This window comes from Geotrypetes seraphini, chromosome 2, assembly GCF_902459505.1.
Source record: "Geotrypetes seraphini chromosome 2, aGeoSer1.1, whole genome shotgun sequence".
Lineage (NCBI taxonomy): Eukaryota > Metazoa > Chordata > Amphibia > Gymnophiona > Dermophiidae > Geotrypetes > Geotrypetes seraphini.
This window is the reverse complement of record NC_047085.1, coordinates 203,936,896-203,959,070: the sequence shown is the minus strand read 5'-3', so window position 1 is coordinate 203,959,070 and position 22,175 is coordinate 203,936,896. Positions and strand designations below refer to the sequence as shown.

General features: G+C 43.1%; 1 protein-coding gene across 6 annotated transcripts in view; it reads right to left on the bottom strand.

Annotated features, from left to right (window-relative positions):
• CAGE1 (cancer antigen 1) overlaps positions 1-22,175 on the bottom strand; it is a 157,642-nt gene that overhangs the window by 27,789 nt on the left and 107,678 nt on the right. For 3 of the 6 annotated variants that reach the window (XM_033934722.1, XM_033934720.1, XM_033934724.1), the window contains one exon: positions 5,187-5,257. The exons of 2 other annotated variants lie outside the window; for them this stretch is intronic. In XM_033934722.1, coding sequence (XP_033790613.1) covers positions 5,187-5,257 — 71 coding nt within the window. Of the gene's footprint in view, positions 1-889; positions 989-5,186; positions 5,258-22,175 lie in introns of those variants that run through there. One more of the 6 variants, XM_033934721.1, reaches the window with a different exon arrangement.

Sequence of the window (22,175 nt, the reverse complement as noted above, 5' to 3'; positions counted from 1 at the left end):
CTGCTTGCAAGAAAAGTTCTGAAGAGGCAGAGGTACTGAGCTTTTCATTATATGTATAACGTAATTTACATAGTTGATCCTGAATGGATTGATTAGAAAGGTCATTATAACGGGAGGCCTCCAAAGCAGATATCTTTGTCTCAAGGGCCTCTAGGCACACTCTGTCTTCTTTCCTCTTCTTGGAAGCAAAGGCAATAATTACACCTCTTTTGTACGACTTAAAAGCGTCCCAAGTTATTTGCCAGGAGGTGTCTTCCACACGATTAAGTTCAAAAAATTCACAGATATGGGTACTTATATATTCAATAAATTGGGTATCCGAGAGTAGTGAAGAATTAAATCTCCAGGAACCTTTGACTTTTGAAGACGCAATATTATGCAATGAGAGTGTGATTGAAGAGTGGTCAGATATAGACATTGGCTGTATATCAGAAGATTCCAATTTATTCACTAAAGGATAACTAAGTAGAAAAAAAATCTATCCGGGAATAAGATGCATGTGGTGGAGAAAAGTAGGTAAATGCTCAGTCTTCTAGATGCATCAGACGCCAAGGATCGACAAGTTTCAACTGGAAGAGCAGATCCTGTAGAGAGAACCATGATTTTGGTTTTTTGTAAGCAGCCTTTGATTTTCTGTCTTTCTCTGGGCATAAGATTAGATTGAAGTCTCCGCCCAACAAATAGTATTGGGAGGAAGTAGAACCAAGTTCAGTGGCTAGGGTCTCAAAAAAGGAAGGACAGTCCAAGTTCGGAGCGTACACATTATATACGTGGAGGTGAGTAGAGCCTACAAGTAGGATAGTTTTAAGCCAGCGACCTTCCGTATCATGTGAGGAGGAAACTATTTTGATATCTGATGAGCCCACGATGGAGCAACTTTTAAAGCTTCAACAGCATTGAGGTGCGTCTCCTGATAAAACACCACATCAGGTTGATGTTGCTCTGTATAACGTAGAATCTTGAGTCTTTTCACAGGATTGTGAAATCCCTTTACGTTTAAGGAAAAAAGGTTATTGACATGGATATGGTAGAAAAAGAGATGAATACAAAAAAACAATTTGAAGTGCATTAAGAGTCATGTACCAAAAAAGGGCAATAAAGAAAGAGATAATGTCCTGGGAGAGAAGATGAAAACTCCTGCATACATTACAAACAGAGCACTCTGCAAGAAAGCACACAAACATATTAAACAAACTACCAATACTGTGGGTCAGAAAGCTGAGGGGAGAGGAAAACCTGAGCAGCAGTGGCACAGGCGGTGAGATAAGGAGACTGAAAAGCATCACATCAAAACATAGAGAATATGTCAATAGATGTTATATAACCGAGATGTTTAAAAAACTACACAGAAAATAGTGATTATCCAAGCAGGCAATGCACAATAACATTAACAGGAAATCCATATGAAAGTTTAAGCACATTTCAGGTTTTGTCTATTGCAGTGGGCTTCACACTTTCAATAAAATCAGCAAGATCCACAGGATTATGAAAATCTTTAATAACATTCTTATGGGTGACACAGAGCCTTGCCGGGTAAAACATGCCAAATTTGGCACCCATATTCTTGAGCTGTGGACAGCAACAATTTCCTCCGCTTAGCGGTTTCCTTGGCAAGATCAGGAAGTATGATGACCTTATTACCCTCAAAAGATAAAGGAGAGTGAAGCTTCGCATTCCTCATGATTTGAAGAACATGATGATGTTTCAAGAGGGAGACCAGAATAGGCCTGGGAAACTTCTTGTGTAAGGTGTTAGGCTGCGGCAGTCTGAAGGCATTATCAAATTAAATTTTAAAGTCATCATTCATGTGTACCAGTTGTGGTAGAAGTGCTGCCAGAAAATCAACCAGGTCACAAGCTTCCCGACCTTCTGGGAGGCCGAGAAGACGGAAGCTGTTCTGTCTGGCATGGTTGTCTGTGGCCTCCAGCGCACGTTCCAGTGAAGCGATGCGCGAGGTCTGCTTAAACAGTTGTTTGATAGAAGATTCCGCAGCCGATGTTCTGGCATCCAACAGCTCCGATTTCACTTGTGCAGCAACAAATTCCTCTTTTAAAGAGGCGATGTCGGCCTTCATGTCATTAATATCCTGCTTGGTGTCCACATGCAATTCGCATATTGAGCGCAGCTCATCCAAAATGGCGGTAGAAGCCGCGTCGTCAGCCTTGAGCGCTCCAGTTTTCACCAGAGATGACGGTTCCGCGCTCTTTCGCTTGGATGGCTTACTGGATGCCATATCAGCAATTGGTAGGGGGAAATTCGTGGTTGCAGACTAAGATAATGATGCTTTGGTTGAACCCCAAGATTCAAAGTGTTGGGTTTAAGGTCATCTGGAAGTACTGGATGAAGGCGGGCATATATTCTTTAGACGATATAGTATCTGACGGAAATCTGCTTGAGTTTTCACGACTGCAACAAAAATTTGGTATTGTTAAAACTCAAAGCTATAGGTGGTTGCAGTTGAGGCAGGCCATTCAGGAGGGGTTTCCTGACAGGAAAAATCTTAAAAATCAGTATAGTTTGCCGTTCCTGTGTATCCAGGCGAATTTCCTGGGTCACCAGGCCACTCAGTGGTACAAATTAATATATGGATTTTTGAACAAGAAACCAAAACTGGTCTTCGTGACATTTGGAGCATTGAGATAAAGCATCAGATTACTGCATCTCAATGGCCACGAATTTGGACTTGGAGGATGAGATGTACGGTTTCTGCATCTATAAGACAAACTTGCTTTTTTTTGTTACATAGAGCAGTTTGGACCCCAGTTCAGTTACAGAAATTAGATAGTTCCAAGTCTAATAGGTGTTGGGATTGTCATCTCGAACCTGGGACATTAGATCATTAGGAACAGGGACACAAAGGGGAACGCTTTATGGGGGCGATATATGAATACAGTCAGTGGGGCAATGCCAGACACAGGAGGGTATAGGGACAAAGAAGATGAAATGAAGGAGAAGAGGAATGCAGAAGTGAGATATTAGAATTGGGAGGGGGCATATGGACTGACAGAGGAATGACACTGGGCATAGAGGGGATAGGGACACAGAATAGTATTGATGATGAAGGCAGGAAGATGGGCACAGGGAAAATACTAGAAAGGGAAGCATGTGAGACAGAGAAGGGAGATGCTTGATAAACATGGGGAAAAAACATACACAAAGCAGGAAGAAGAATGGTGAGCATGGAGAAAGAAGAAATGTCAAATGGTCAGAAGACCCTGGCAAGTGAGTTAAGAGTAGACAGATCGAAACAGAAACCAGAACCTGAGACCAATGTGATGTGAAGATTATAATGACCAGACAACAAAAGGTAGAAATTTTTTTTTCTATTTTGTGATTAGAATATATCAGATTTGAAATACGTATCTTACTAGAGCTGGTGTTTGACATAACTGGGGACTGCAAAGCCCAGGCTGTGCTTCTTTAGCTTCCAGCTGGCTTAAGTCTCTCTCTGAATAAGGAGTAGTTGCCCTAGTTGCACTCCCCTAACACTATTCCTGCCATGTGTAACTGAAGTATTCTGTTAGCTTGATTTTCCTATGTAGCATTCTGTAGTATCAATTTGACTTTAGTTTTCTCAATAGTTGAGGGGATATTTGTGAGTGGGAGGAGAAGGGAAGACAGGGGTTTTGTTGATCCTTGCTTTGTATTATTTGTGATTTATAAAATGACAATTGTACAGACAATTGTTTCTTCAAACAGATTCTTCAAACTTTCGAAAACTACAAGAACGAGAGGGCTTTCAGAAAAATTAAAAGGGGACAGATTCAGAACCAATGCTAGGAAGTTCTTCTTCACCCAGAGGATGGTGGACACCTGGAATGCGCTTCCAGAGGGTGTGATAGGACAGAGTACGGTATTGGGGTTTAAGAAGGGATTTCGATGATTTCCTGAAGGAAAAGGGGATAGAAGGGTATAGATAGAGGATTACCATAGAGGTCCTGGATCTGACGGGCCGCCGCATGAGCGGACGTCTTGCATGACCCAGCAGAGGCACTTCTTATGTTCTAACAAAATAAACTCAGTATAAAATCATAACTATTTGAGGCTTGTGCAGATGGGATCAGATGGTTTGCAGGGATGGGGACCGAGCTTGTGGGGACGGGGCAGAGACCGAGCTTGCCGGGATGGGGACAATATTTTCCCCCTGCATCATTCTCTAACTGGCACTTCACTGTAGTACCTTGTGCTGGAGATATCTGCACAGGCCTGTAGTTGGGAGATGCTTGTTGAGGAACTTCTAACTGACATTGTTTCTGTTTCTCATGCTCAAACCAAGGCTAAACTCAAATAGGGTACTGGTCTTTGACCTAAGGGCCGCCGTGTGAGCGGACTGCTGGGCACGATGTTCTTATGTTCTTACTTTGGAAGGGACTGAGAATGATGCTTTCTCTTAAGGCCAGTACAAGCACTCAGGAGACACAATTGCTTTAGGTGTATTATCCACTAAGGATCTATGCACCAATTTAAGTAGGACCCAGGCTACTCTTTGTGTTTGGACATTTTAAGTGACTAGAGTGGGAGGCAAATGGCAGTTCCACTGAAGAGTTTTGATTCAAGTATGTAGAATCAAAATTATGCAGAAAAGAGACCCTATTTTATTCTTTCTGTATCAAAAGTGATGTCTTTTTTTTTTTTTTTTTTTTTAGGTGACCAAGTCAATCTTTCAGTACCTTTACTGTGGCCGGTTCATATTTTGTCACAGAGTTCCAGGCAAGGACCTCTGCAGCTTGAATTCTAGACTAGAGCAAGAACTAGCACTGCTCAAAATAAATCTTGATGTCATTATACCTCCAAGAAGTGTATCCAACACAAAAGGGCAAATGATGATTATGAAAATAATAATCATGATAGCTCTCAGGCAGGAACAGGAAATGAGCCCTAAGGTGATGGAACAGAAATGCTCATTTCTGTCCTGAGTTACAGATAGACTTCTAAGAACCAGGATAGCTCCTCCTGGAAGGCAGCTGCCTTCTAACCAAGGGTCATTATCATTGAAAAAAATTCTGAAATATAACTTTGGGATTCATCTTGCCCTTATATTATTTCAAACACACATCTCTACTATTAAGTGTTATTTTGAGAAGTACAGATGCACTTATAAAAGCTTTTTTACACAGAGAAGGCAGCATAGAGGTAAAACATCTGCAATAGAAATTAATCATTGTTACATTTTAAGGAAAACCTACTGTGAAACCTGGGAACTGAGCACCTCAAGCCGCCTGTCAGCACACTGAATAATTTCTTCGTATGACTTTACCTTCCAAAAGAAAATGTTAAAATCAATTAGAGATTGAATAACAATTTCTTGTTATGCCTCAGTTTCCCTGCAAATTTTATTTCTCTCAAAGCACTGTCCCTCCTTCCAAAATAAAAGTACACATTATCCAGCATTTGTGAATATCCAAAAAACCAATCCAGTTGGGATTTTGGGATATCCATAATGAGTATGCAAGACAAAAATTTGTATGCAGTAGTGACAGTACATGCAAATCTCTCTCATGCATATTCAGTGTACATATCTTAACAACTAACTGGCCAGAAGTCCACCAAAACAGGTTAGGATCTACTGACTTAGGAGTAACTCTGTGTAAACTTTCACTTTTTGAGATACAATGTAAAGAAAAAGCTTGAAAATCCCAAGTATAATAATGAGAATTAAAAAGAGATTAGGTTCTTACCTTACTAATATCTTTTCCAGTACATAGATGTGTCATTCTGAGCAAATGGGTTATCTCCCCATGGCCGTAAGTCTATGCAGAAGGAATCCACTCCAGTTTTTCTTCTATAACCCTCCTACTTTCACAGAGCTCTACTGCCATCTACAGTTAGACACTAAGCAAATAAGAGCTCTTCCGTAATCAGGGGTGACAGGTCAAATGCGCGCAAGACAACAGTGCGCCGACAAAACCGCCAGACAAGTCAGCGCAAAGATAACAGCGTGCAAGGATAACAGCACGCAAGACAACTGAGCGCAACGATAACAGCGTGCAAAACAATTGAGCACAAGGATAACTCAGTGCAAGACAATTGAGTGCAGGGATAACTCAGCGCAACGACAATTCAGCGCGCCTTAAAATGGCGCATGGTGAAGGCCACGCACGTCAACACGTGATCACGTCACCACGTTATTAGTATGGTTCCCTTGCCTCTTTGTGCTTTGAATATAAATCACGTGAATGCATTTTTGTTACTATGGTTACGTTTCCTTTTTATATATGTGCTCAGAACAGCCCGCCTTCCTTTTGCTGCCTGACTGTGTCCGTTATATGTAAAGCTCTGGTTTTGCTAGAACTTGGTCTATAACGGATATTTGTCTTGCGCGGATTTTACTCGCCTTTGGTGAGAACAACACTACTTCCAAATTTCTTCATTTGCAGGTATGTTTATATTTTCGGTTCACGCGCACGCGGACAGTATATTTTCATGTCATTACTTTTGAAAGCTATATAAGATGCGAGCTACACAATCGCAAGAAAACTGAGGGTATAATAATAAAACTCTGAGTGCGCTTATTCAGATTAAAGTTTTGTTGTTTATAATGGAACGCTTAGCGCACATGCGCGGATCACCGTTTGTCCGCGCACTGTTGTCTTGCACGCATTTGACTATGAACCGTTTTGTTGTTTATAATGAACGCTTATCGCACACGCGCGGATCAAAGTTTCATCATTCTTGCACCCGTCTTGCGCTAAGTTGTCCCGCATAATAAAAGTGCAAGAAGGGTGATTTATGATATTAATATTATGTATCATGTGATGTCTGAGATATTAATTGTATGTATAATTTAATGCAGTTATAGAATTGAAAAATAATAAAGATGTAAAGAAACATTTTTGCATGAGGTAAAAACTCTTATGCCAGCAAGACTAGTATCTGAATATTTTTAATTTGAGTGTGCTTATGGTTTATAGTTTTATAAAGGCATTTCATATCAGTATTCCATAAAGACAAATAGGTACCATTGTCTGTTGCAGGTATTGTTCATAAGAGAATATTCACATTTACAGGTATATGCATAGCTTCATTTCATCTCATAATATCCTTCATTTTGCTAAATTAGAACAGTAGGATAGGATCATTATGCTGACGGTGGGACTTATTGGTTTAAACTTCTTGGCTTGGGTGTGTAGTGAGGGTGATTGTCTACCATTGTAGTGGGTCCTTTTTTGGGCCTCTCTCCCTTCCTTCTGTCTGTGCTTAGGTATAATGACGTTGTTAATCCATGATGGTTGTCAAGCCATAATTCTACTATTGGAGGTATGATTTGAAAGGTAAGTAAAAAAACTAAAAAACTAAAATTAAACCTTAGGTTTGTATACTGCGCCATCTCCACAAGCGTAGAGCTCGGCATGGTTTACAGAGTTAGGATAGAAAGGAACTCCAATGAAGGGTTATAGGAAAGGAACAAGAAGAGAGAGAGGGACATGGGTCCCAGAGAGCAGGAGGTGTTAGATTTTTGAAAAGAGCCAAGTTTTCAGGTGTTTGCGGAAGAATTGGAGGGAGTTTTGAATTTCTGAGCGGGGATGTGAGGTTGTTCCAGAGTTCTATGGTTCTAAAGGGGAAGGATGTTCCTAGTTTTCCTGCGCGGGATATACCTTTTGTAGAAGGGAATGATAGTTTCAGTTTTTGAGAAGATCTGGTAGAGTTAGGGTTAGAGGAGTTCCAAAGGAGTGGAATAACGGAAGGAAGGATGCCGTGTAGAATCTTGAAGGCTAAGCAGGCACATTTAAAGAGGACTCTGGAGTGTACTGGAAGCCAGTGGAGCTTGGACAGGAGTGGAGACACATGGTCGAACTTGCCTTTTGCGAAAATAAGCTTAGCCGCGGCGTTCTGAATTAGCTGAAGACTATGGAGGTTTTTCTTAGTTAGGCTTATAAAGATGGAGTTGCAATAATCCAGTCTAGAGAGGATGGTGGATTGAACAAGGATGGCGAAGTGAGAATGATGAAAGCAGGATCTCACTTTCCTCAGCATATGAAGGCTAAAGAAGCATTTTTTTACCAAGGAGTTGAGGTGATCATTGAAGGAGAGAGAGGAGTCTATGATGTTGCCCAGGACTTTGCTTGAAAACTCGACCTGAAGAGTGGGGCCGGAGGATAAAGGGATGGAGGTGGGTAAATGTTCTAATATTGGGCCGAGCCAAAGTAATTTTGTTTTGGACTCATTCAGTTTCATTTGTACAGATTGGGCCCAGGATTGGAGGTTCATTATACATGCGGATATGTTCTCAGCGAGGTTAGTGAGGTTCGAGTCTGTCTCGAGGAGGATGAGGATGTCGTCAGCATAGGTGTAGAGAGTTTCTAGGGGGGATAGGTGGAGGAGTTTCAGAGAGGACATGTAGATGTTGAAAAGGATAGGAGAGAGGGGTGAGCCTTGCGGAACTCCACATATCGGCTTCCAGGGGGAGGATGATGTGCCATTTATGTTAACGGTGTAGGAGCGGAAACGTAGGAATTTCGAGAACCAATCTAGGACTGTGGAGCTTATGCCTATTTCAGAGAGTTGGAAGATTAGGATATCATGATGGACGACGTCGAAAGCTGCGGAGAGGTCGAATTGTAGAAGAACAGCGAATTTATTGCGGGAATGGAGTTGTTGCACCTTGGAGATTAGTGAGGCCAATAGGGATTCGGTGCTGAAGTTGGGTCTGAAGCCGAATTGGTGGGGTAGGAGAATAGAGAATCTTTCTAGGTAGGATGAGAGTTGAGTGGATATGATAGATTCTAACATCTTGGTTAGGAGAGGGATGTTTACTATTGGGCGGTAATTGAATGGTATGGAGGGGTCAAGGTCGGTCTTTTTCAGTAGAGGGGTCAGTGCAATGTGTCCCATTTCGGAGGAGAAAAGGCCCGATGTTAGGGCAGAGTTTATAAGTTTGGTGAGGAAAGTGATGGCCTGTGTAGAGATATTCTCAAATAGGTAGGAGGGGAAAGGATCCAAGGTACACTTGCAAGTTTTTAGTTTGAGGCAGAGTTTGGAGACTTGCGATTCAGAAACAAACTCAAAGACGGTCCAGGATCTGTCAGCTGGAATGGGATTGGAGACAGGTAGGTAGGGTTGAGGTCAGTAAAGGTCAGTGAGTTGTAGGAGACTGTAGGTGGGAAGGAGCATCTTAGGGTGGTAATCTTTTCATTGAAGAATTTTGCTAGGGTATCGGCTGATAGAGACGAGGGGGGCAAGGATGGGTCCTTTTTTGTAGTTAAGGAGCGCCAAATGTTACACAACACACTGATCTGGTTGGTTGTTGGATCTGGAGATCTTATCTCCGAATAAGTTCTTCCTGGCTTTTTTTAGAGTTGAATTGTAGAGTTTGACATTGATCCTCCAGTTCTGTCTATCTGAAGGGGATTTAGATTTTTTCCATTTGCGCTCCAAAGCGCGACATTTCTGTTTCAGTTCTCTATGAAGCGGTAGGTACCAGGGGGCCTTTCGGGGGTAGGAGATGGTTTTAGTGGATATTGGAGCAAGGGAATGGTAGATGGATTCGGAGAGGGAGATCCAGTTGCGCCAGTAGGATTCGGAGTCTGTAGGCTTAGGATTGGAGGAGAGTTGGTTGAGGAATTTTGACCAGAATAGATCGCTCAAAGTTTTTTTGCGGAAGGTTATGGAATAGGAGGAGCGGGATAGGGATTCAAGGTGTGACATGAAAATGGGGAGACAGGTAGCCCCTAAGAAGTGGTCAGACCAAGGGACTTGTTCCCGAGTGTCATCGGTTGAAGTTTTGAAGGCAATAAGATCGAGGAAAGTGGTGAAGTCTAATGTGCGCCCCTTTTCGTGGATTGGAAAAGAGGTAAGTGAGGGGAAACCTAGAAAGGTAAGGAAATTGTTAAATTCAATCGTGTCCTTGCTGGTGGTATCGTCAAGGTGGAGATTAATATCACCAACGATCAATAATCTTTGAAATTTAAGGAAGGCATTTGTTATGGCCTCAAAGACGAGATTGGAGGAGTTGATCCAAGGGGTAGGTGGGCGGTATAGTAACAAGATGTCCAATGGGAGAGTGCAGAGTTCATCATTGACTGAGGCAAGCATATATTCTAGAGAGACGTGAGTGCCCTTCTCGAGGAGCTGGACGTCAAAGAAAGATTTATAGAGGAGTGCTAATCCTCCTCCTTTTCGATTGGGTCTGGGAGAGAAGAGACCTTGATAACCGAGGGGGAGGAGTTCGTTTTGTGTGAATAGATCATCTTTGGCGATCCATGATTCCGTGATGCACAGGAATCCAGGGTCAAGCTCGTCTAGAAGGTCCTTCAAGATTTGGGTCTTGTTACATGCAGATCTGGCATTGCAATAAAGTTTTGGGTCCTGTTTGTCATATCTATGTGCTAACTTTATAAATTCTAGTCTTGCAGGGATGTGCTGAGGGATATGAATTTGCTGAAACCTGAGTGTTGTGAAGCAGTTCAATCTTGGAGGTATTATATTCAAGGTAAGTACAGAAGTATAGGGATTTGTATTTCATATGTATGTAATAACTTCATATAATCTACTATTAAAGCAGACTACAAGCAAGAGACTACAAGCAAGAGACGACAGACATCTTCAATGTTTTCCTGCCAGGGATTGCACCCTTCCAGGTATAATGTCTTGTGCCATAGCGCTGATCTCTACATATGTATGGCCTAACCTCACCTATTTCAACCTTGCAGGTTTTTGTGTGCTGGAGGTTGGGGAGGGGGGGGGCTAACATGAAGTTTACATGCATGTTATAACTCTTGCAGGTACTGGGTCAGATGAAAGGTCGACTACAAGTCCTGAGAGTTTCATTGATGTTCTTTTGAGTAGTGCACTGATATAGGGAATTGTATATCAATTGTAAGTCAAAATAGGATAATATTATAAATTGTATGGTTTCAGGGGTTGTTCATTCTGAGTGAACTGCCATAGAGACGGAAGTAATAACTTCACAGCGTGGGAAAGAGCACTGGGTTCATGAAGGACATCGTTATTGTCGTGACCGAGTCATGGCAGACGGTTCCACGTCCTGGAGGTGTGTGCGCCATGACTGTGTAGGCAGAAGAAAAAGGCATGTCGATGGATCTTCTGTTGAGATAATGGCGCATGTGCATGCACCCAACAACACAAAAATAGCTGCTGAAAGAATGATGGGAGACATACGTGAAAGAGCTGTGACCACAGTTGAAAAGCCCTGACAGATCATTCTGGGGACAACAGCGGGTTCAACGTTAGAAGCAGCTACATTATTGTCTGCATACTCCTCCATGCAGAGAACAATCAATCGAAAAAGAAAAGTAGGGCATCTAGCAATGGGTAATCCCAGGTCAATAAGAGAAATCCAAGTTCCTGAGCAGCTGCAAAGAACCACGCATGGTGAACAATTACTTTTGTGGGATTCTGGTGAAAATGATGAAAAACGCATTTTCATTTTCACAATCCAAGCAAATCTTGAGGTGTTGGAGCAACATGGCCATTGGTTTATGGATGGGACATTTAAAGTTGCCCCCCCATTTGTTTGTACAAGTGTTTATCATCCATGCACTTGTAGATAATCGTGAACTTCCCATGGTGTATTGTGATATGCCGTCTATGCCTGCTAGGTCTGTCCCTAGAGTAAGATACATTCCAAGGGCAGACACTTCTCATTCTGGTCCATTTAAAACCCAAACTGCCAAGTTGCCTGACTTTCCTTCCTTACCCTGTAGAGGGAGCAGAGCTGCAGATTTCCCCTCCCCCACACAGTCATAGGGTAGTTGTTAGGAAATCCTCTGCACCTGAGAGTTTGGGGCATGGTTGCAGACTTCTAAACCTAAGGACTGATCTGATAGAAAGGCAGAAGGAGAAACAGAGGGAACAGGAGCAGCTGCAGCTGGAAAACTGGCAGCGACACTCAGGGCTGGGAGTTCTGAATGGAAGCCAACAACCTGAATGCATGGAGCTAACTGAGGCTGGAGCAGAACCACCTCCCTGCCTGCCTGAAGTTCCCACAAACATGGAACTGGATCCGGAGCCCAATGCTGAGTTAAAGAGTGGAGTCCAACCCATGGAAGTTTGCTACTTTAAGGGCAAGTAGTATGAACCGTCTAAGTAGGTTACTGAAACCCTACCTGTTTGAACAGTGTTGAAGTTTCTTTGAAAACCCTGAAAGAGCTGAAGAGAGCTGGGATATTGAGAAAGCTTCTATAAGGACTGGGAAAGACTTTTCTTGTTGTTTTTGTTTCTTTTGACCTTGAACTGTTTCAAGCGAAGGCAGTGGGGTTTGCCCTGTGTTATATGTGGTGGGATAGAGGGCCTAATTTCTGGCAACATTGTTACCACGTGGAGCACACTGCCTGACCAGCACGTCAGCTGCTGGGGAGACCAGTGCCGTAGCACTGGTATAAGCTAATGACAACAGCATAAAAAAAAGAGGACCACGTTTGGGGTTTTTTGGAAACTATGCTTGTTAACTACAAATCTTGACAAATTGATTTTTTTTTTCTATTCTTTTGGACTGATTCAGGTGAGACAAGCGAGCCAGCTTGTCCATTTTTGATTTAAAGAATAAATCCAGTTTTTCGTTTGAAAATTACCTTCCTAGTGTGGTGGTGTTTCCTTCCCTTGAACTTTTATTTTCTTTCCTTGTGCTGCCCGCAGTGGCACACAAGAGGTTTATTTGTCCCAGTGGAATCAGGACCCATTGCCCCATTGCTGGTGACAGTATGTGTTGTTGAATAGTAAAAGGGAGGAGGACTATGAAAGTGTGTTAAGGAAACTGGTAGAAACCAGAAACACGTTGGCACCATTGACTATTCTGATGGACTTCGAGAGAGCAAGCCTGCAAGCTGCCAGCAGAATATTTCCAAATGCTGCAGTTTCTGGCTGCCTGTTCCATCTGGGGCAATCATTGTGGCGCAAAATTCAACATGAGGGATTGACCGCCAACTATAGGGATGATGAGAGAATAAGACTGTTCACCAAAATGCTGTTAGCATTAAGTTTCGTTCCTGTTGAAGATGTTACTGAGTGTTTTGAGACGCTGGAGGAGACTCGACCAGATGAACTGATCCCGGTGTATGATTATTGGGAAGACAATTACATCAGTAGATTGCGGCAAAATGGGAGATGTGTCCCACCTTATCCTATTCCTCTGTGGAATATGTGCTCCCGTATTGAAGATGAACTGCCTCGGAACAACAATTCAGTGGAAGTTTGGCACCATGCATTTCAATCTTTGGTTTCATGCCATCATCCAACCATCTTTAAACTCCTTGAGCATTTACAGCGTGAGCAAGATCACACAGAACAGCTGCTTGCTCAATTCCATGCTGGTAACCACGCAGCAGCCAGCAGTAAGAGCACTAACAACGCTGCTGCCAACATACAGACAATATCTGCTGCCAACATACAGACAATATCTCAGAGGTATAGCACATAATCTGGAACTTTAGAGTTTGATATTGAAGTTCAGGTTTTCCTGTTGCTATACTACAATTGTGCTCACTCAGTGACATGAATTTTGCTTTGACATGTCCATATAGTCTTCCCAACCACACATGCTGCAGGAAAAGATGAGACACTTGAAAATGTCTATGTCCCCCTTTTTTTTGGTGGCCCAGAAAGCCAGAGGCCCGCTAACTGCTGTGCTCAGGATCCGTCCCACAGGAGTTTCCGTGAAGCCCTCCCCTGGCCCCTACCCATCCTAAAATCCACTGCTCTGACATGTGCCAAGTGTGAAGGTTTTTTATGCCGACGAGGTAACCCACTCAAGCATACTTTACTCACTTTGACCTTTTTATGGTGTTGTGGGTGGTGTGCCAGCTCTTCTTAGACTCACTGCTTATCTCCTGTGCCAGCTCTTCTCAGACTCACTGCTGTTGGTTTTCTCCTGTGCCAGCTCTTTCTCACACTCACTGCTGTGGGTTATCTCCTGTGCCAGCTCTTTCTCACACTCACTGCTGTGGGTTATCTCCTGTGCCAGCTCTTTCTCACACTCACTGCTGTTGGTTATCTCCTGTGCCAGCCCTCTCCTGTCTCCCTGCCTAAAAACCATATTCGCAGTTTTTTGGCATTCATGGGCTGCAAATATTGGGGGAGTACTGTAGAGAGGGCTCATTCAAAAGCAAAGGTTCTAGACTTTAAAAAACTAACTTTGTTCGGATGGGGGATTACGTCAAGGAATTGTTGTCTGGATGGGAACGTCTGAAAGGAGTGGAAATGCAATGGGCAAAACTTAAAGGAGTAATTGTAAGGGTGTCAAACCTTTCTATGAAGCAAGTAAATAAAAGTAAGAGGAAAAGAAGGCCGCTTTGGTTCTCAAAAGTAGTAGCTGAGAAGGTAAGGAATAAGAAGTTAGCTCTCATAAATTTCAAAAGATCACCGAAAGAGGAAGACAGGCAAAAATATCTGGAAAAGTTAAAAGAGGCTGGTCAAATAGTCAGGAAAGCAAAGATGCAAATGGAGTAAAAAAAAGCTGACACGGTAAAACAGGAAGACATTTTTTTAGATATTAGTGATAGGAAGTACAGTAGTGCAAAAATGGCATTGTGAGACTCAAAGGTGAAGGGGAGAAATATATAGAAGCTGATAGCTGAATTGCTTAACAAATATTTCTGTTCTGTGTTCACGGCTGAAGTGCTAGGAGCGGGACTGCAGAAGATAAACGTGGTAGGGATGGAGGAGTGGTAGATCCTGATTGATTTTCAGAGGATTGTGATCGTGAGGAGCTAGCTAAAATAAAGGTAGACAAAGCAATGGGGCCAGATGGTATACATTCAAGGGTGCTGAAGAAACTTAGGGAAGTTCTGGTGGCTCCGCTGACTGACCTTTTCAATAAGTCTCTAGATTCGGGAGTGGTACCGGAGGACTGGAGAAGGGTGGATGTGGTCCTTTTCCACAAAAGTAGAAGAAAGGAAGAAGTAGGGAAGTAGGTAAGCAAATTAATGGAAATGCTTTTAAAACAGAATGGTGAAGTTTCTGGAATCCAGTGGATTACAGGACCGGGGCAATATGGATTCACTAGAGGTAGGTCTTGTCAGACAAATCTGATCAATTTGTTTTACTGGATAACCAGAGAATTGGATAGAGGGAATGCGTTAGATGTGGTGTATTTAGATTTTAGCATAGCCTTTGACCGTGTTCCACACAGACATCTAATAAATAAACTGAGTGCCCAAAGTGATGGGCTGGATCAAGAACTGGTTGAGTGGAAGGCGACAGAGGGTAGTGATCAATGGAAATGTTACCAGTGGAGTGCCTCAAAGTTCTGTTCTTGGGCCTGTTCTTTTTAACATTTTTATAAATGATATTGCTGAAGGGCTGTTGGGTAAGATCTGCCTCTTTGTGGATGATACCAAAATCTGCACTAGAGTAGACACCCCGGATGGTTTGAATAACATGAAGAAAGACCTGGCGAAGGTTGAAGAATGGTCTCAAATTTAGCAGCTAAAATTTAATGCTAAGAAATGCAAGGTCATGCATTTGGGCTGCAAAAACCAGAAGGAAAGGTACAGTTTAAGGGTGAAGAACTTATGTGCAAACAGAAGAGCGGGACTTGGGTGTAATTGCATGTGATAACCTTAAGGTGGCCAAACAGATTGAAAAGGTGACGGTGAAAGCTAGAAGGATGCTAGGGTGCATAGGAAGAGGTATGGCTAGTAGGAAAAGCAGTTACTTACCGTAACAGGTGTTATCCAGGGACAGCAGGCAGATATTTTCACATATTGGCGATGTCAACCACGGAGCTCCAATGCGGACTGCTTCACAAGCAGACTTGCTTGAAGAACTTTTAGAAAGTTCGCAACTGCCGCACCGCACATGCACGAGTTCCTGCTTAGTTCATATAGCTAGCTAAGAAGCCAATCAGGGGAGGTGAGTGGGTTGTGAGAATATCTGTCTGCTGTCCCTGGATAACACCTGTTATGGTAAGTAACTGTGCTTTATCCCAGGACAAGCAGGCAGCATATTCTCACATATGGGTGACCTCCAAGTTAACCAGAATGGGATGGTAGGAGAATAAATTTTGTAATACTGCCTGGCTAAAGTGACCATCCCATCTGGAATAAGAATCCAGACAATAATGACAGGTGAAAGTGGCAGCTTTGCAGATTTCCTCTATAGGAGTCGATCTAAGGAAAGCTACATATGCTGCAATGGCTCTAGCTTTATGGGCTGTGACTCGACCCTCTAGATGCAGTCCAGCTTGAGCATAGCAGAATAAGATGCAAGCAGCTAACCAGTTGGAGATGGTTCTCTTGGAAACTGGATGTCCCAACTTGTTTGGATCAAAGGAGACAAAAAGTTGAGGAGAAAATCTCTGAGGCTTAGTCCTTTGCAAGTAGAAAGCCAAAGCACGCTTACAGTCCAGAGTATGAAGAGCTATTTCTCCAGGATGAGAATGAGGCTTTGGAAAAAAGACTGGTAGAACAATGGATTGATTGAGATGAAATTCTGAAACCACTTTAGGTAAGAATTTAGGATGAGTATGGAGGACCTCTTTGTCATGATGGAATACTGTGAAAGGTGGGTCCTCTACTAAAGCTTGTAGTTCACTGACTCTGCGAGCAGATAATAATAATAATAATAATTTTATTTTTTATATACCGCCATACCCAGCGAGTTCTAGGCGGTTTACATCAATTCAAAAGGATCTACGTTATCTAGCAGATTTACAAACAAATAAAATAAAACAGTTCGGTAACAAGTAAAAACTGAAATTGACCGAGGATGGGGGAGGATTGTTGAAGACTTGGAAGAGAGGAGCAGAAAAAAAGGGGGGGTGAATGTTGGGGGGGGAGAGGAAAAAGTGAGCGGGTAGGGCCATTAGAGGTCTTGTTTGCTGAAAAGGTAAGTTTTGAGAGATTTTCTGAAGTCGAAGTAGGAGGGGGCTTCGAGGATCATTTGGGCCAGCCATGTGTTGAGCTTGGCTGCTTGGTAGGCGAAGGTTTTGTCTATGAATCTTTTATAGTGGCAGAGTTTTAGTGAGGGGAAGGCGAAAAGTTGAGTTCTACGGGATTTCTTGTTTATGTGATAGAGGTTAAAGTGGGGGTTGATGTAGCTTGGAGTAGCACCATTAACCGATTTGTAGCAGAAGCATGCAAACTTGAAAAGGACTCTGGAATCGAATGGCAGCCAGTGTAGTTGGTGGTAGAAGGGGGTGACATGTTCCCATTTCTTTAGGCCGAAGATGAGACGCACGGCGGTGTTTTGGATTAATTTTAATCTCCTGGTGGTTTTCTTCGTGGCGTTTAGGTAAATGATGTTGCAGTAGTCAAGAGTGCTGAGGATGGAAGATTGAACCAGCAGACGGAAAGCGGAGTCGTCAAAGTATTTTTTTATTGTGCGTAGTTTCCATAGTACGGAGAAGCTTTTCTTGACCATGTGTTCAGTGTGGTTTTCTAAGGATAAATTTTTGTCCAGAGTGACTCCCAGAATTTTTAGGGTGGGTTCAATAGGGAAAGTAATTCCTTTCAATTGGATAGAGTTGTTTTTGATTTTGTCATTAGGGGTGGCTAGGAAGAATTTTGTTTTGTCGGGATTGAGTTTCAGTCTGAACGAGAGCATCCAAAGTTCGATCTGGTTAAGAATATTTGTGATGTGGTTAAGTAGTTCTTTTGAGAAGTTGGTTAGTGGGATGGCAATTGTGATATCATCTGCATATATAAAGAATTTGAGGTTGAGGTTGTGTAGGAGGTTACCTAGGGAGGCTAGGTAGATATTAAACAGAGTGGGTGACAGGGGGGAGCCCTGAGGAACCCCACAGGTGTTATCCCAGCTGTATGAGAAGGCATTGTTTTTGCAAACCTTGTATGATCTATTTCTTAGGAATGTGAGAGCAAAGAGGAAGACCACTTTCCAAGTGAGATATTTTAGATGAGCCGAAGACATTGGTTCAAATGAAGGCTTCATCAACTGAGCAAGAACCACATTGAGATCCCAAACCACTGGAGGGGGTTTGAGAGGAGGTTTGACATTGAAAAGTCCTTTTATAATTCTGGAAACCACAGGATGAGCAGATAGTGATTTCCCTTCTAGTGGCTAATGAAAAGCTGCAATTGCACTTAAATAGACTTGAATGGATGTTGAATTGAGGCCTGATTGAGATAAATGAAACAGGTAATCCAGAACTGAAGACAAGGAGGTAGATTGAGGCTCCTTGTGATGAAGAGCACAACAAGCAGAAAACCTAGTCCAGGAGTGCCCAATAGGTCTATCGCGATCGACCGGTAGATCGCCACGGCAAAGTGAGTCGATCGCGGAGCCCATCCTGGGCTCCATGATAGACTCACTTTGTCTTGGCGATCTACCGGGCCGATCAGCCTTCCTCTCCCCGAAGTCAACTCTGCCGTCGAAGAGGAAGTTCTGGCCAGCCAATCACTGCCTGGCTGGGCCGGAACTTCCTCTCCGACGGCGCGGGGAGAGGAATGCTGGTCAGCCTGACACAGGGAAGCAGGGAGAGTTTGGGGCGGCGGCGGCAGCTTTGCGGCCTGTTATTGGATTGCAGCAGCGGCAGTGGCTTGGGGGCCTGTTCCCCGATAGCAGCGGCAGTGGCTTGGGGGAGGGCATGGAGAAAGAAAGAAAGAGGGCAGGCAGGAAGACAGAAGAAAGAAGAGAAACAGAAAAAAAGAAAGGGGGCATGAAGAGAGAAAAAAAGAAAGGGAGGCAGGGAGAGAGGAAGAAAAAGTTGGGGGAGGGAATGAGGTCTGGAGGAGAAGAAGCATATAGGCTGAAAGAAGGGAAGAAAGATTGGATGCACAGCCAGAAGAAGAAAGTGCAACCAGAGACTCATGAAATCACCAGACAACAAAGGTAGGAAAAATGATTTTATTTTAAATTTAGTGATCAAAATGTGTCTGAATTTATATCTGCTGTCTATATTTTACACTATGGTCCCCTTTTACTAAACCACAATAGCGGTTTTTAGCGCAGGGAGCCTATGAGCTTTGAGAGCAGTGCTGGGCATTCAGAGCAGCTCCCTGCGTTAAAAACTGCTATCGTGGTTTAGTAAAAAAGGATGGGGGGTATTTGTCTATTTTTGTATGGTTGATACTGAAGTGACAGTGCATAGAGTCATCTGCTTTGACCTCTTTGAAAAAATCCCGGAATAGGAATGATAATTAACATTTTCTATGCGTACAGTGTGCTTTGTGGGTTTTTTTAAATTTTATTGTTGGTAGATCATTTTGACTTGGTCATTTTAAAAGTAGCTGGCAAGCCCAAAAAGTGTGGGCACCCCTGACCTAGTCCATTTCCGGTTGTAACATTGCCTAGTGGTAGGCTTCCTGGAAGCCTCTAAAATGTCCTTGACAGATTGAGAGAACTGTAGATTGGCAGTTATGTTGAAAGGTACCAAGCTGTCAGGTGCAGAGACTGCAGGTTGGGATGAAGTAGAGAACCCTGACTCTGTGTAAGCAGAGAGGGAAAAACTGATAGAAGTAGTGGCTCCCTGTGTTGAGTTGAAGTAGAAGGGAAAGCCAAGGTTGTATGGGCCACCGAGGAGTTATGAGAATCATGGTGGCATGTTCGTGTTTGAGTTTGATGAGTGTCTTGAGAATGAAAGGGAATGGAGGAAACGCATATAGGAATCTGCTTGTCCATTCCAGAAAAGCATCTGCCTCGAGGCGATGCAAAGAGATCTATCTGAGGAGTTCCCCACTGAGAAAAAATGTGATGGAGAGGTGACGAATTGAGTGTCCATTCGTGAGGCTGTATAAGACGACTCAATTTGTCCGCTAAAAAGTTTTTCTCCACTTGAATGTAGACTGATTTCAGAAAGGTGTTGTGATTGATTGCTCAGTTCCACACCTTTTGAGCTTCCTGACAAAGAGGGAGAGATCCGGTACCTTCCTGCTTGTTGATGTAGTACATGGTGACTTGATTGTCTGTCCAAATGAGGACGACTTGATCGTAAAGAAGATGCTAAAAAGCTTTGAGAGCATTTAAGATTGCTCTGAGTTCCAACAGATTTGTGTGACACCGATGATCTGTGCTGGACCAATGCCCTTGAGTACGGACACCATTGAGATGAGCCCCCTAAGCGTAGGTCGAGGAATCTGTCATGAGGATTTTCTAATGAGGCGTTTGAAACAGTAAACCTCTGGAGAGATTGGAAGAGAGCATCAACTAGTGGAAAGACTGTCTCAATGAAGGAGTCACTGTAATGTGCTGAGAGAGAGTGGGTCGAAAGCCTGCGCCCACTGAGATGCCAGGGTCCACTGAGGAATTCTGAGGAAGTCTGGCAAAAGGAGTCACGTGAACAGTAGAGGCCATGTGACCTAGCAGAACCATCATGTGTCTCGCTGCGAATGAAGTGAGGGATGATTCTTGTTGACAAAGCTGAATGAGAGTATCCTGACATTGTTGAGGAAGGAATGCTCTGAGTTGCACAGTGTCCATTACAGCTCCAATGAACTGAGAGGGCTGTAGCTGGGATTTGGGAAAGTTTATTTTGAACCCCAAACTCTGGAGGAACCAAATAGACCATTGGGTTGCTATAATAACCCCCTGAGATATTGAATCTTTGATGAGCCAGTCGTCTAGGTACGGGAAAACCTGAAGACCATGGTTGCTTAGAGCTGCTGCTACTACCACCAGGCACTGGTGAAAACTCTGGGAGATGATGCCAGGCCGAAAGGTAGCACTCTGTATTGAAAATGATGATTTCTCACCCAAAATCTAAGAAATTTGTGAGAGGCTGGATGAATGGGAATGTGAGTGTAAGCCTCTTTGAGATCCAGGGAGCATAACCAATCGTTGAGATCTAGAAGGGGATACAAGGATGCTAGAGACAGCATCCAAAATTTTTCTCTGACAAGAAATTTGTTGAGGGCTTTGAGATCCTAGATAGGTCAGAGATTCCCCATCTTCTTCAGGACAAGGAAATAACGGGAGTAAAATCCTGTGCTCTGCTGTCTCAATGGCAAGGAGACGAAGCAGAGCTTGTGCTTCCTGAAGAAGAAGGGTGGTCTGTGACGGATTGGAAGGATACTCTCTTGGGGGAAGATCTGGTGGAACTTGGATGAAGTGAAGAGAGTAACCTTCCCTGATGATTGTGAGGACCCAGCCGTCAGATGTAATTAGTTCCCATCGTTGGTAAAAATGGGTAGGGGAGAGGACAGAGGCAGAACGATTTAGATTATGCTCTGTGTTAGATGGTCAAAAAGACTGAGAGGCCTTAAGTGCAGCAGGGGTCTGAGATTTATGCTGCCGCTGCTGTTTCTTAGGAGGCAGTCTTGAATAAGGTGCTGGCTTTTGAGGAAAAAGCCTCTGGTAAGATGGAGGAGGCCTATAACTCTTAGTGGTGGAAGGCTTGACCTGATTATGGAAGCAAACGACTTCTCATGCTCAGATAAGCGCTTTGTAGCTGCCTCAATAGAGTCATCAAACAACTCACTGCCCTGGCATGGGATGTTGGCCAGTCGATCTTGTAGATTCGGGTCCATATCTACAGTGCAGAGCCAGGCCAGATGCTGCATCACCACCGAGAACGCAGTGACTCTAGAGGACATTTCGAACACATCATATGCAGCTTGAACCATATGCATGTGAGTTGACCCATGTGTTGAAACTCTGGAAGTCGATGTAGAGGAACAGGCATGGTGTTGACCAAATGCTTCAGATAAGAAGTAAAAACAAAGTTATAGTTCAAAATTCGGTTTGTCATCATCGAATTTTGATACAGCCGACGCCCAAACTTGTCCATGGTCCTGCCCTCTTGGTCAGGAGGGCCGGTGGCATAAACTTTGGCAGGATTGGTTCTTTTTAAAGGAGATTCCACGAGAAGAGATTGATGGGATAATTGAGACTTCTCAAATCCCTTACAATGGACCATCTTATATCGAGATTCCATCTTTGCAGGCACAGCAGGAACGGAATATGGTGTATCAAGATTTCTTTTGAAAGTTTGAGAAAGAATGCCATTCATGGGTAATTTGAGAGAATCCCTAGGACAGTAATGGCTAACCTTTTTGAGCCCGAGTGCCCAAACTGCCGCACAAAACCAAAGAATTTCCTCAAAGTGCCAGCACGTCAATTAAACCTTAATAACAAGATTTTAGTATCTAAAAACTCTTTATAAAGTTGCCTGAACTATGTAACATCGTTTTTAAAGGTTGGAATCTTTGTATTGTCAGAGAATCAATTTGATTCACAATCCTTTGGTTTTTATTTCAATTTATTGGCAATTTATAATGTTTTAATGATTTCATTCAATTTAATGAATTTAGGAAGAATTTGATTCA